The sequence below is a fragment of the Emys orbicularis genome, chromosome 8 (assembly GCF_028017835.1).
Source record: "Emys orbicularis isolate rEmyOrb1 chromosome 8, rEmyOrb1.hap1, whole genome shotgun sequence".
Lineage (NCBI taxonomy): Eukaryota > Metazoa > Chordata > Testudines > Emydidae > Emys > Emys orbicularis.
In genome coordinates this window covers 62,712,279-62,728,029 of record NC_088690.1, presented here as the reverse complement: position 1 = coordinate 62,728,029, position 15,751 = coordinate 62,712,279, and the positions used below count along the sequence as shown (strand labels likewise).

General features: G+C 41.7%; 1 protein-coding gene across 1 annotated transcript in view; it reads right to left on the bottom strand.

The window, feature by feature from the left end:
• RC3H1 (ring finger and CCCH-type domains 1) overlaps positions 1–15,751 on the bottom strand; it is a 99,328-nt gene that overhangs the window by 11,834 nt on the left and 71,743 nt on the right. Inside the window, exons 6-13 of the mRNA XM_065409131.1 lie at positions 14,842–15,042; positions 14,066–14,198; positions 10,430–10,548; positions 8,579–8,691; positions 4,514–4,795; positions 3,998–4,209; positions 1,809–2,191; positions 216–380 (exon numbers count right to left, since the gene is read on the bottom strand). Coding sequence (XP_065265203.1) covers positions 216–380; positions 1,809–2,191; positions 3,998–4,209; positions 4,514–4,795; positions 8,579–8,691; positions 10,430–10,548; positions 14,066–14,198; positions 14,842–15,042 — 1,608 coding nt within the window. The remainder of the gene's footprint in view (positions 1–215; positions 381–1,808; positions 2,192–3,997; positions 4,210–4,513; positions 4,796–8,578; positions 8,692–10,429; positions 10,549–14,065; positions 14,199–14,841; positions 15,043–15,751) is intronic.

The window sequence follows — 15,751 nt, the reverse complement described above, 5'->3', positions numbered from 1 at the left end:
CAGCATGTGTGTAGCTGCAGCTGCGTGTCCCCCTACCTGTATGTGCACGGGAGGGGGCTTGAGGGCCTGTCAAAGCAGTACAGTGTAAAGAAAGCCTAGGCGGGCTCAGTGGTACCCCAGTTCCAGGAGGCACCCCTGGGGGGGAACCCATCACACCCCTAAACTAATTTATGACCATATCAGCAACCCAAAAGCTTGGTTAAAAATATGCTTACCTCCTCTGGGTGGAAAGGGTGAGTCAAAGTTGGTGACGGTGCAAAGGGAGGTGGGGAGATCACCTTCCTTTCTTCTAACTGGGCCATGATTTCCTTCCTTCGACGATGAAGCTCATCCAGGCTGGGATGGGTTTGAGATGGAGGCGGAAGTCGGTTATAAGGCTCCTAAAGTTTTAATATAAACAACTTGTTGAGTAACTTACGTAACACACAAAGTAGAGCATCACCACCCTACAAGAGGAAAAATGTGGTAAAAAGAAATATCTATCTATCTATCTAACACCAGAACACAGTTCACATTGTAAGAAGGCGGGGGGGGGGGGGGGGGGGGCGGGGAGAAAAAAAGACAATTCTATTTGCAAGATACTTCTCTACACTTTTGCCTGAATTTAGTGCTCATTACAGTTGTCCTGGAGACTGCAACATCTTAGTCACAGAGAGAGTTCACATGGGTGATAGTGCAAGCTTCCCTAGAAATACAGAACATATACAAGCTGCCAAAACTGATTAGACCCCCATTAGTGCAGTGTGTTCTATCTTTTTTGACCCTCAACCCACAAAAGGGCCAAACATTTGTCTTGCAAACCACACTCCTTTGTGGGTGGTGTGGAGTAGTTAGCTTTCAAGTGGCTGTGCATTCCAAGGTGAAGAATGCCAAAGCTGTCATTCATCCTTGGGTACAGTAGCTGTACAACTCTGCAGGATATAACCTTACCTCAGTTAATTAGGATATCTGGAGATATTGTATATCTTATAACAGAATTATACCACTTGAACAGGTTTATCAAATCTCTGACTTGATGAAGCTACACACTGGGTAAACTGAAAAGTTTAAGTTCATTCATGGACCAGATAATGGGATACAGAGCCCTTAATCCCCACATCACTCATTTGAATCTAGCTATGTAGTGAGTGACTATTTTCATCAAGTGGTTTATGGGCAGCAAATTTGGTCTCTTTCAAGTTTCCATTGGACTGATGTCCACACAAAACCATAACACATGGATACTCCAGTTGGCAATCCCAGTCAAGGGCCTAAGTATAGAATGGTCATGAAAGCAGAATTCCTGGCCCATTCTGGAGGCAGTCTCTCCAGGTCAAGAGTGGGCAGTGCATGGAATATCTCACATTATCATCATGTGCCCATGCTGTATCTGCACTGTTTATAAAGAGAGGATGTCAGTTTCCAGCCATGTCACAATCATGTCACTACACTTGAAATCAAAAGATTTAAGACACTATCTTCAAATTTTATTTTGCCACAAAAGTCAGGGTCATCAAGCGTTTCATGTGAACATATGACATTTCTTTACTTGAAATGATTTATATGGCACTATGTTCTTTCAGGAGTGACCACCACCAATGCTCAGTTTTCATCAGTCGCCATCAGAAATTTTAAAATTTGGCACAAGGTGTGCATGTGTGGGGGGAAAATAGACTCCTGAGCCACTAATTAAAGCTTGAATTCGGCATTTAATTCTCCTAAAAAGTGCTTCATCTCCCCTCCTTCAGAAAGTGCCCAGTTCCCCAAAATTAACGTTCCCTTAACATTCTCTCTCTGAGCAAACTACAAAAGTATATAGAAAACCGTACTCTGTGGTATGGTCTGATCTGATTGAGATGTGGACCCACGGGATAATAACCCTCCATTTGCTGGTATCGGTCTCTGGATTCAGGTACGTAGGGAGGTGCAGCTCCATGTGGAATGTCAATGGGCACAGGGCTTCCTCGGACAATCTCTTCCCGCTGGTATGGTTGGGCAGAGGGGTACACACGCCGGCTCTCATAATGTTGGTACATAGGTTGTCCCATGGGAGGATACTGCTGTGGCTGTGTGCCGTACTGCGAATTCACCATACGATCCTGAAGGTAGGGTGGGTAATGGTCTAAGTAAGGACCACCAGGTTCAGGAGCAGTTGGTGGAGGTCGGACAAAACGAGACATGCACTGTGAGGACTGAGGAGGATAGTACACACCTGAATTTATGTAACAAGGATACAAAAAGTCAGTACATGATTGGACATATCAATTGTTCACCACAATTTATTCTTAGAAATTTCAGTCTACAACTGTCTTGAAAAGTGGCATCAGTAAGTCATTTCTTGACCACACACCTGTCATCTTAGTGCTATAAATAATAGATTTTCATATAGGAAAAAGTCATTATAAATCACCCACAACACATTTGAGAATGCAAAGGTTGATCTAGAGCCCAGGGAGTGACGCTTAAATTAATCAAACCAGCCAGTATGGCTGGAGACAAGCCACAGCAGCTGGACATTGAGTCCAGCACAGGTAAGAAGGTGCAGCCTGCTCTCTTCAACCTAGACCACAACTGGGCCCAAAGACTATAATTCCCACAACTTTGCAGAAGGAACTCATTAGGTGTCCCTCCAAGTTCACATGAATGATCCTGCCAGTCAATGACTAGCACTCTACTGGGCACAAGTAGCCTGAGCAACATTTTTCCAGAAGCTTTGAAGGGAGGAGCTTAAAAAGGGGGAAATGCAGCACAGTTGGTGGCTGACCAGGGAGGAGAACAGACCTCCAGTCCCCAGCCGCTGGAGAAAGGGTTGACTGAAGGAAGGAGCTCCTCAGATGGCTGCTGCTCAGTAGCCTCGCCCTGAAGGAAGGAAGGGAGGGCCCGAGGCAGACTGCCCTTTTGTGGGGATTATCCTGCTGTATGTGTCTTTGAACTCAGTTAAGGGTCCAGAACTCGACAAGAGCACCCCAGCAGGAGAGAGCCTTTTCACAATCATGGGGTAATTGTGTGTGTTAATTCTCCCTTTTTCTGTTAATTGACAGTGCTGGAAGAGCTGGAATATCTGGGGCTAAAATGGAGGGTGGAGCCTTTTAGGACTGGAACTGGTATGAGGGGGGGAAAATCTGGACTTTACAGAACAGTGTCCCATATGTAAACAAAGGGGTCATTGTCAAATTTTGTGGATTACTCAGATTTCCCATTTGTACATGAAGTAAAATATTATACATTTTAATTTGTTGCTCTGGGTATACTGCTTTTATTCTTCCTTCTCTTTCCTTTCTAAAACCATATTGAACTCCTTCCATCTCTTTCCCCTCACACTAATTTCTCCTTCCTTATTTCTATTTCTCCTCAGCCTGACTCACGTTCAATCATGAGAATCGTCTCTTCAAAGGAGTACTTCCTTCTCTTATCCTTACCATCCCCATCATTCTCTTCCTCCTCCAGAACTGCCCTTTTGTTCTCTTTTCTCAACTATTCCTATGGCTTCCACTCCTTGTCCACATTCATCGCTTTCTGGTGCAAACATTTCTGCAGCAGCCATGAACCTTTCATCTGAGTACCTCAAAATATTTTAACATCAATGAAATCTTATAAACATCCTGACTGGGAAGTTACTGTTCACAAGGTATCGTGGAAAATGGGATCTTCACTTCAGCTCATCCACTTTTTTAATGTGACAAAACAGACTTATGATGCTGGATGAGTGCAAACTTAACAAAAACCAGAAGAGCGCATTCATTTAATGGCACAAAATCCCCTCTGGATGTGACTGGCTGAATGCTATCGCAAAAGAAATTTATTACTTAGACTGAAAGAAAAGTCTACCACTAAAGTACCTTTTCTCCATGCTGGACTTCCATCTTACTATGCTGTTAGCACATTAAGCATTTATCCTTCATGCTCCCACAGGAAAACCCAAATTTGAGGAGATTAAATAAATCACTAGTGAGTGGGGGAGCACAGGCACAGAACCAATGGGGGGTGGGGGGAGAACAACTGACCCCAACACTCTTACCTTGTGGATAAGGTGATGGCTCAAATGGTGGGGCAGATCCTCTAGGATCCTGATAAAACACATCTCCCTGTTGAGCAGGATACAACTGTGACCCTCGTGGTACCATTTGGAGTTGCTTGGACATTGGAGGCAGGTCTGTAGGTCCTCTCGGGGGCACAGGGTGGGGGTTCACTGGTAAGGCAGAAATAGAGCTCTTGGGGACAGACTCCAGCCTAAAGTAGAAGGAAGACATCAATAATGATTAGGCCACATCATACAGCTTGATGTGCTTTCAATACTGAACATGTCTAAACATTGTATGATTTCAAAGCTCCATCTTTTGATGGCTCTCACCACTTTTCCTTATAAAAAGCAGGAAGTAAAGCATCTTTTTTTTCTAGGTCATTTTTAATCACTAAAGGTGCAAGGCAGGAAAATTGTCGTTTCATTTCTAGAATGGATTTACTGTCCCTTACATTTCCTCCATCACACATTTACACAAATGACACTTCGAACAATAGTTAGGAAGATCCGTACAAGTCAGGAGGGGATCCAGGGGCACTGCTGCTAAGGTGGTCGATCTTCCCTGGCTTCAGAGCAGAATCATAGCCGGAGTCGGTCCCTCGGGAGATAAGCTGCGTCACTGTGCTGCCCGTAGACACAATCCCATTCGGCAAGGCAGAGGATTTTCTACTGGGCAAGTCCACTGCCCCTTCATCCGAGAGGATAGCTGCTGAAGGCAGGCCCACCTCATTTAGCTGGCCCAAGGAGGCACTCAGGGGTCTTCTGGGAACCAGGCGTTTGTTCATTTTACGAAATCTTCAGAAAAAGAAATCACACACCAAAAAATGAAACAAGAAACTAGAAGGAGTTGGGTTTCAAGATTTTTCACATAGGTGCTACAGAAAGAGCTTCAATTTTTAATTCAAGCTTCCTGAAGCTTTGCCAGAAATTTACTGCTAATATCTGGCGGACTGGAGTTTCTTGGTGCTATTTGAACAAAATGTTAGCAAAATGTTTTCTTTCAGAAGAATGAGTATGTATACTACATATTCAGCAAAGATTATGTGCCTATATTAAGATGCAAAATAAGTTGTAATGCAATATTAAGGATGGTGGTTTTTTTTTTTTTTTTTTTTTTTTTTTTTTTAATTACAGTGTTCCAGGGATTTCAGAGTTAAGATTCCCACAGTAAACTTAACTTGGTTCTCTCCTTGCATATATACATTACAAGAATAGGGTCTTCATTTTACATGGGAACATACATACATTCAGGTGTTCAAAATACTACATCTGTGCAGTTATGGTTTTAGGAAAAGGGTCACAAGAGACAGTATACAATCTAGTGTATTTACACAGCATTACTGAATGAAAAAATACAGGGGAAGAAAACACTCTTCTATCCTACTATTTGCTTAATAGGTCACTTCACTCAGTGTTGTGTGATCACATTTTATTTTAGGACATTTGCAATATATGCTGAGAGACCTAAGTGCATGCACAATATTCAACACATGATTTGCACTGCAAAATAAACTGAGTGTTTTCTTAAGATTCAAAGATAAAAACTCAAACCTCCCCATCCTCAAATAAATCTAACTCCACCTCCTCTGGCAAAAGCCTGAGCAAATATGAACTTTATAGCATGCCCTGAAAAAACAGCAGACGAGAGCTCTGTTGGACCAGGCCGGAGAGCGAATTCCAGGTGAATGCCCTTTACTAAAGATGTCCTGGCATCAGCTCAGTTATTAAAATCTGGAGGTGTGTTAGCTTAAACACAACTGGTCTCTACTATTGGGACTGAACAATAAGAATTTCCTACAAAGGCAGACTCCAAAACTTAGAAGGATTTTATAAATCAAAACCAGCACCTTAATTGCGCCCAAAAGCAAAATCAGAAGCTAATGCAGACTCAACACTGCAGCCAAGATTGCAAGAAAGGCCACTAAAAAAAAGTGGACAGCTGCATTCTGCATTAGTGAGTTTTCTGAGAGGTCTTCAGATGTAGGTGCAAGCACAGCACAACAGTAATCCAATCTAGAGGTGATAAAGGCACAGGTAATGCTTGTGAAGTTTGCATTGAGAGCAACAGTTGTAGTTTTGCCATGCTTAGATTAAAAAAAAAAAAAAAAAAAAAAAAAGCACTGTTTGTTGTTACTACTAATCCATTCAAAAGCAGGTGAGGATCCATCAGGACCGAAAGAATGCACAGCTCACTAACAGAAGGCAGGCCCAAACCCTTCTAATCAAGGGAACATACATCAACTTTTCCATCTCCTCTGGCTGTAACTCAACCCTCTGCCAGCCAGCATCACGAAGGTCTCATCTGGGTTAAACTTCAGCCAGACAGCCCCAATTTCATCTAGACAGGGAATGTAGAGTGCACATCATTTGGATATGATGAAAAGGAGCTGTAGAACAGTCTCATTAGCACACAAAGCACTGCAGGCTGGAACACCTCATGTTCCCAACAGTCTCACGCATATTCAATAAAACGTGACAGAATGGATCCTTGTGGCATGTCACATGAGAAAGCCTTCAAGCAGAATAGCAGTTGCACAATATCACCCTCTGGTGGTATTTTTTTCCGCTCAGAGGAAAAAGCCATTCAGGCAGTTCCATGAATCCCTGTTGTAGTCTGCAAATATACCAAGTCTCAAAGGCAGCTAATATACTTGAAACATGGACACTCGGTCTTTGCATATTGCCAGAGAAGATAATCCACCTATGAAGCCAGGGTGCTGACTATCTCATAAGCAGTTGTGAAACCAAGTTTGGAATGGGCCCACAGAAGCCTGAGGACTCCAGGCATTACCGGAGCTGCTTCACTACAACTTTCCTCTAAAAAGAAGGCTACACAGTAGACAATCAGCAAGAGGCAGTTTCTTGAGTAGGTCTCTAGCAAGAGTTCATTTAAGATATGCTGACATCTTGCTTCTCTCTTTTGGGAAAGCATTGACCCTCTAATACCAATAATGAATCAAATGGCTCTTCATTGGAGTTCAGCAGAAGGGAAAGGCACAGATCAGAAACACAGCTCAAAGTTATTCAGCCACCTTTAGAACTTCAGTGACCACACAATTTGAAACTCAAGATGAGATGACATTTTCCCCCTCCCAAAACAGAACTACTGCCACTGAAGCTGCCAATTGAGTCTGGATACAATAGACCTCATCTTCAAAACAGTTGGAAAAAACAGCACATATACTCAACTCTTTCAGAGCTGAGGTAACCTATATTCACCAGAATACCATCTGTCTAGAACAGCTTTTCCAATCAGTACTTTATGGACACCACAGTGAAGGAAAAGAAAACCGTTTCCATCACAATGATGGCATAGGACTTTTACTAATTGTGTGTCATAGCTGATCAAACTACATGAGATATCTACATCCGGTACTTCAGCCTCTTCCCTGTTTCATCTATCAAAGTTCATCTATATACCATGACCACCTGTGAGGATGACAGGCAGAGCCATGGTTAGGAGTAGAGAAGAACACAGTTGAAGACAAAAGATAATTATGTTCCCAACTATGAGTACAGTACTCTATCAAGCCGTAAAGCATCCCCTCCCAAGAGATCTTATTCTAATGTATAAGAGGGCACAATTGTGGTTCATTAATTTTATACAATCAAAATGTGGCACTGGTTTTTTCTCTTTAATTTTAAAAAGAGAAAATTAAAACATGACCATGAAGGAACTTTTCTGAATATCTGAATTGGTATTCTTCCAAGTTAAAAAGGGTAACCTTTAGCTGAGAACACTCATGAGTAATTTCAGCCCAAAATGCAAAAATTTTGAGAAATTATAAGCCATATAAAATATAAATTTTGAACTACAGAATGAAATTCTAATCTTCTTTAAAAGCATCACCGCTGATTAGCTTTTAAAAAGTGGAAAAAAAAAAAAAAAAAATCCAGACAGACACAATTCTGCTCTTTCAAATATTCAGCTCTCTCTAAAACTACAGCTTCTATAATTTATTTATCCCAGGATTCACTTGCACAGACGGCATTTCATTATGTTGTAACATTAGCTTTCATGGTTTATAAGCCATTGTGTAAATGACAAGTTCAAAAGAGTTACTGTTGCAAGAAGAGAACTCTGAGCAGGGTTAACCCTGAGTTTCAAGCTCTTCAAGGTGGTGTAAAGGCTTGAGGTACAAGACCAAGAAAGTGCTGAAGATTTGAAAAATTACCAGCTCCAACCTACCTCTCTCACCTGATTATAAAATTGAGGTAACGAGAAAAACACTTGGGAACAGTCAAAGCAGCACACTTTGGAAGTATGTTTAAAATCAGGAACAAAAACAATGCACTATGTATGCTTGCTACATGATTTTCAACTGTTCATAGCTTTATTACTGCCAAACAAGGCAAAGCCTGAATTCTACATTCAGAATTATGTATATGTCAAACTCAAAATCTTAAAAGAAAGCCTGCTGATTGAGAGTTTAAGAAAGCACCAGAAAAACTTCTTAACTGGTAGAACACACCCACCCACCCCCTTCCTCATTCTCAAAATTCTGATAAATGGCTTCCATTGCAAATGGCAGGGGGGAAAAGGCAAGGAAAGGTTTTCACTATACAAGGCACTCTTACTTTTCTAATTCCTCCTGCGAATGTGCAAAGGTGCAGCTGGCTCCACGAGGACACCCTCCTCTCTGCTTCATGTCTCGGCACATGTATGTCTTATACTTGCTGTGTTGAGGAGGCTATGCAGAGTAAAGACAACAAAATAAGGCACTTGAGTATAAATTAATGCACGTAATTAACCAAGAGGGTACTTTAGACTACCATGCTCTCAATAAAATAGGATGTTCAAAGTGAATAATTATTGACAAACTTTATTCAGAGACGACCCGTAGGCGAGATGAGCAATTGAAGGAGTTGTGTGTATGATAATTTGATACAACTGTACACTGGACTCAGAATTAGGTACTATGTCAGCAGATCCAGTGACAGATTTAAATGACTCATCCATATCAGTGATTACATAAGCAAAACTATTTATTGAGGCTGGATTGGAACAGCCTCTGGGTTCAGATAACAAGTAAGTGGGGACAAAACATTACTGGCAGTTCTGAAAGCAGCTTGGTGTCTCTTTTCACATTATAAAAAAAACCACTTAGTAATCACAGACTGAGTGTTGGGGCTAAAACTCCATAAGGTACTGTGGAAGCTACCATCACTGAAGCAAGCCAGAATTTCACATTGAGGGCGGAAAACTTGCTAAATTAACACCTATACCCAAATACCTAATTGATTTTCATGTTAATCTACATTAATCTGAGTTAGCCTAAAATGGCCATTTTTACTTAGCAGACAAAGGAAAAGGGTTCTTCAAAGCCTGCAGAAAATTCATCAAGCTGTTTTTGAGTTACAGATTAACAAGTTATCCCATACTTGAAATTACACCAGTTAAACACTTTACTTTACTCTCCCTCCATCTCAAAATGGCCTATTACTACCCCCTTTGAACTTCACATATTAGTTACCTCTCATTGAAAATTTCTGTGCTGGCTGTATCTGAACAACATAGTAGTTGATAAATAAAATTAAAATTTTTGTGTGTGAACATTTTGGGAGCCAATCTTGGTCCATGGAGGTCAGTGGGATTTTGCATTTCCCCATCACCACTATTTACTTCAATGGGGACTGAATAGTGTATTGTGTATGTGAGCATGTTGCCCTCTACTGGCCAGTTGCACATAAGAAAAAAAGGAAGGAAATTTCTATCAGAGATGAGCAAACAGAGCTCTGCTAGCTAAGTGGCACAGACCTGTTTTTTGGGAGGAGGAGGAGGAGGAGGAGGATTTGGTTTCTTGTCCCAGCTGTGCACAAAAACTATGGATAGGTGATGGCTTCCACACATTAAGGCTGCAGTTACAATCCCATTCTAATGCAAATTTTCATCCCCTTTGCAGCTCCTTGCTTTAAAGACTACTAGGTTTGGTAAATTATGTGATAGGTAACATTCTTTAGCTACCTCAATTAGTTCTTGAAACAAAGGTTTTCAGTTTGGGGATTTATAATAGCACTTCACCGAGTTCCAAGTGTTTAAGCTTTACAGAACCATTACAAGCAATAAGTACAGGTATTGCGTCCCTGAAAAGGTGCCATATCATGTGTGAAATATGCCAGTTTTTAAAAAAAGCAACATTGGCACAAAGATTTTTTTTGGAAAGGGGTTTGCCTATTGATTTCCCTGTAGCTTCAGATGGATTAGATTTTCTTCTCTTCTTCCTGATCTACTATGCAAAGATGTGTGAGATGATTGCCTACTAAGGAGAATACTCACTAGGCACTACAGTGAGACTCCCAAACTAGTTTTATTGAAGTATATTTGAAGCCAGGTCTCCCGAATTGACATACAAATAAATCCATGCCACTTGCTCCAAACAAAGTTTAGAGGCTAATAGTTTCCCAGATTCCTAATGCTCCAGTGTTTACCTGCTGCTGATCTGTTCCTTTCTTGCTGTGATTCTGGATGTAATCAACTAGTCCATGTACCACAGTCCTCACAGCAACTAATCCATTTTCTAGTTGTTCCCATGTTGGGGGTGGGGCATCTGCAGCATTCACAAGAAACAGAAAATTTCTTACAATTAAAATTAAGGTGTTTCCATGACTGGTTATCAAGAATATTTCAATGTTAAAAAACCCCAAACACACAAAAATCTAAGTAGCAAGCCTCAAGGAGTGCCTTGCCAGGAATCATCATCATCATCATCAACACCCTCACAGTCTCAGTATTGATCATTTAAAGAACGAAAATTACAATGTCAGAGAATTGAGCTGCACAACAAGCTACGTAAATCAATATCTGGCACGTTTGAAAAAAATTCAGGAAACACTGGTGCTTTAGTTCCTAGTTCAGCTTCAAGAGACTGACAAGCAAAATCACTGCACATATTTTGATTTTGACAGTATTATAGAAACTTGACAAGCGCACAAGTCTTTTGCACAGAAAACATCAAATTCTTTGTTTTCACACCACTCTTTTGTACAATGCTGCACCAAAAACATATTGGTTTAATATATCTAACTCTGACAGAACAGCTCTGACGTACATTAGTGTTTGCTGGATTGTTTTTGGAAGCAGGGTCTTTTCTGCATGACAGGCCCTGTCCTCCAGCTGCATGATACCTCTGCAAGGCCCTATATCACACAGACATTATTTTAGGCAATATTCTCTACAAAGTCCATCAACATTACCCTAGCTCAGAGGTTCCCAAACTTTTCTTATTGAGTACACCCTTCTAGATCTACCAGCTGCCCGCATACTCCTACCCTTCTCATCACGGATATTTTGTATTCTTAACACTACTGCTCTTTAGCCATTTGTCCATATTTCACTGTTACATACATAGTTATAGTGCAACGTATACAACCAGAAAACACACCGAAACAAAACACCCTGATTAAGTTCTGATTTCAGTTAGACTGGACAGTTGCTGGGCAACTGAACCCGCGCTGTACCGTGAATGGAGATGCGGGCTCTGTACATCAGCGTTCTCATTGGTACATCTTGAAGTAAATTAACTACAGCAGAACCTCAGAGTTATGAACAGCAGAATTACGAACTGACTAGTCAACATACACCTCATTTGGAATTGAAAGTATGCAATCAGGCAGCAGCAGAGACGGAAAAAAAATAGCAAACAGTACAGTAATGTGTTAAACGTAAACTACTAAAAAATAAAGGGAAAGTTAAAAAAGATCTGACAAGGTAAGGAAACTTTCTGTGCTTGTATCACTTAAATTAAGATGGTTAAAAGCAGCATTTTTCTTCTGCATAGTAAAGTTTCAAAGCTGTATTAAGTCAATGTTCTGTTGTAAAACTTTTGAAAGAACAACTTTTCGATCAGAGTTATGAACATTTCAGAGATACGAACAACCTCCATTTCCCGTGTTCATAACTGAGGTTCTACTATATTGTATTTTATATAAAACTCCCACGATTTTAAAGCTTCATCTGAGTAGCCTATTATGAAAATGCAGTAAGTTAATAAATTAAAAAAAACCACCATTACATAGTTTTTCCTGCATCTGCCCCCTTCCCCCCCCCCCCCCCCCCGATGTCTCACAAACCCCCCGGGATACACTTACTGCAGTTTGGGAACCCTGTCCTAGATCATCTAGAGGGGCACTCATTGCAAACCACCACAAGTTATTCTCCCCCTCCCCCAATGTGAAACAATACAACTCCACAAATCAACCACTATTTAATACATGACAGAATCAGTAACAATAGGGCCATCAGCCAGAATAGATATTTATTTTTTTATCTGGTTGATTTCTCTTCCAGTTATTTAACCTAATCCAACAGAAGATAATACCACTGGGTGCGCGCACACACACACACACCTTGAATCAGTGGATCTCAAAATGCTCTACATACAGGGAGTCTCAAAATCTTGTAACATAGTTAAACGTCATTACACCCATTAAATCTTTAATTTATCAGACACCTTCTAGCTAGTATATTTATGAAAAATGTAAGTTGGGTACAGGCACATCATCAAGATGAGACGTCTAGATCCATTGAAGACTCATCTGCTGGGGAAAGGGAGGGGCACAGATCACACCTACTAGACAGAGGCTGATTATAGAAGATGGAATCTGATACATTTGAAGTTCTGCCCTCCTGTAGTTCCAGAAAGTAAAAAAGATTTCTTCCTTTCTCCCGGCACCAGAGTAGGAAGTAGGCAGGGGGGAGATCTGATATTCTCCCTCCCACTCCACCTAGGTACTTTAAAGGGGAGGATTTCCATGACCAATATTCCTGCAGTCACCTTGTGTTATTTTGTTATTCTCTCCTTAATTCTCTCTTCCGTGTCTTAGGCTTGGTCTACACTTACCCCCCAAGTCGAAGTAAGGTACGCAAATTCAGCTACGTGAATAACGTAGCTGAATTCGACATACCTTACTTCGAACTTACCGCGGTTCAGATGCGGTCCACACGCGGCAGGCAGGCTCCCCGTCGACTCCGCGGTACTCCTCTCGTTGAGCTGGAGTACCGCAGTCGACGGCGAGCGCTTCCTGGTTCGATTTATCGCGTCCAGACCAGACGCGATAAATCGAACTCGGAACTTCGATCCCCAGCCGCCGAACTAGCGCGGCAGTGTAGACCAGCCCTTAGTTTTCTCAAATAGCAGCAACTGCCACTGCCCAGAACACTGCCATGGTACTTGATAGTTCCAGCGCTGCCAGGGATTGAATAGCAGCAATGCTGTCAAATTCACTCTACTCTTCTTTCCCACAGGTGTAAACAGCAGTAGCAGAGCTCTTTGGCAGATTCAGGAAGAAAGCACTGCATTTTTGGCTGCTAAGCACTGATTGCAAAAAGAACTTTCCAAATATGGACCAACCGTAAGAGTCAACTTTACAAACAACCAAAACCCCTTATCACTTCCTGCAGTAATAGATAGCTTAGGCCTTCCCACTCACCAGGGAAAGCTTCCCACTCACCACTGGGGAGAAGATTTCATTTAAGGCTATACATTTTATTTTACAGGTGGGTAAAGAGCAGTCTTCAGCCACATGAGCTTAGGTTCCCCTCTCAGGTATCCACCTACCCTTTACCATCTATTTTCTCCTCTCCAATACTTACTCCCCCCCCTGCCGCCTTCCCCTCAAGTTTCCTCTCCAATCTCCCTTTTCTTCTTCCTTCCCCACAACTTGGATTCCCCTTCCCAGTCCCTACTTTCTTTCTCCCCACTTCCTTCCCCCTGCACCGTTCCTCTCCCATTCTGTGATCTTGGCGGACTTCAACAGTCATTCAAAATTTCTGAGTAGCCAGCAAAATGGCATGACACTTCACACAATAAACGAATTGCTTGTCTATCTAGCCTGACCTTTTCCTACTCTATGTAGTTCCAGAGTATCAGGATTAAGATTCCTCAATAAGTTTTTCATGGAAAATGCTTTCTGATTAAAAAAAGATGTGTGAAGTCCAAAATTCTGAGAACCTACCACTGTAGAGAATATTCAAGAGACACAGTTTTTGATTAAACTGCTAATACAGTAAGGCCATTCTGTTAAAGCAGACACTACTATGACTTTACAGGATGTTCACAGGTTTACCTGGACTAGGGTCAATATTTGCCAAGAGCTCTAGGTGAGGTCGAAGCCGGTTCAGGTTGGCTGGGTCTCCAGTCCTCTGGAGAGCAATGGTTAGTTCTTGAACACTCTGTGCAAATGAGGCTGGGGTCTGCAACTTAAAAAATTGTAACAATTAACTTTCTACAAGCAAGGCAGCCATCACTGCTTCTGCAGGCTGCTCCAGTAGGTCACAGAGTCATCTTTCCAATTGTTTCATTTCATTTTCACCCAAGATGATTTCGTTCACCATGTGCTCACTTTTTCTTAGTTCCAAAAGGGAACTCCCCTTTTTTATGCAAGACTACACCTCAAGCAAAGATACACCAGAGCCTTGGGTTTTCCCTGGATGTTCTAAGTCATTTATATTCCAGTAGTATCCAGTGACACCAACAAGAATTGGAACTCCATTGTGCTAGACCTCTACTAAAGGCCCAAAGCTCTCTTTGGCCTCTGGACCAAGAAGTTTTCAACCTAATTTAACACAAGTGTAATAAAGAAAAGAAACGAAGGTGGGGGGCGGACGACAAGGTAACAGTAATAAGAATTCTTCCTAGCTACCACCTCTATGGGAAGTGGATTAACTAGGATGATGGGAGAACGCCTCCCATCACCGTAGTGAGTAGTTACACTGAAGCTCTCCAGTTGCACCACTAACATTTCAAATGTAGACTAGCCCTTTATTGACTCACGACTAGTATTAGGTTACAAAAGAGCTGGGAAAGAGAACAGATGGTTGGGCTGATTTGAGGTGGCTTTACCTTGTCAATGATGGACTGCATGTGGGATTTGTGGGACTGATCTCCGTATAGCAGCGAGGACCACTGATCCGGTGCAATGCGTAAACCTGCTTCCATGGCAATCTGCACAATCTGGGAATCATGTTCCCTTCGCAGAGCTTCATAGGTACGGAACTCCTCCTTCAACTGCATCAGGGAGGAGTCCTCATCACGTTTAGTCACCTGATGGGGAGAAAGTTGCCCATCACAATGAGCCAGGGATAAATCAGATGGCAGTGCCACCTTGGAGCAAATAAATTCTTAGATTAGTACTAAGTTCCCTCCTCCCCAGAGGGTATTAATTACTATCACGATACTACATAGTAAACACCAACAAATGAGAATGGTTCCTCCTGACTGTAATAAGGGATAAGCGTTCCTATATTCATATATTGAAATGCTATGGAATACATTAACCCAGATGTATGGAACATCATTGACTTGAAGCCTGATTCCAGATGTTAGAGAGAGAAATGTTGCATTCTAGATTTTTTACACTGGTACCCATCACGATGGTGCCGGAGTTCCTTCACTTCATCTTGGGAATCTCACCAGCAGCAACAACACAATATAATTTCAGTTTAGTCTCTTTTCACTGTAACTTCATTTTGGTGAATTTTTGTGCAAAGAAGAATGGACATACTATAAAAACATGGAGTCAGCAACAGCATAGGCTTCCCTCATGCAGCTGTGCCAATGAATCTCATCCTTGATGTGCAGCACCCCACGCTATTTCAACCCTAACCACCATACATACAACTCAGTCAACATATCCTAGGGTATTCTACCAGCAAGTCTCTCCTAAGCAGACAGAAAATAAAGCTAATTTGTTTGGTGAATTTGGTACTGTTCATCCACTATGACCTAGTCTGAGCCCAAACTTGCATTTCAC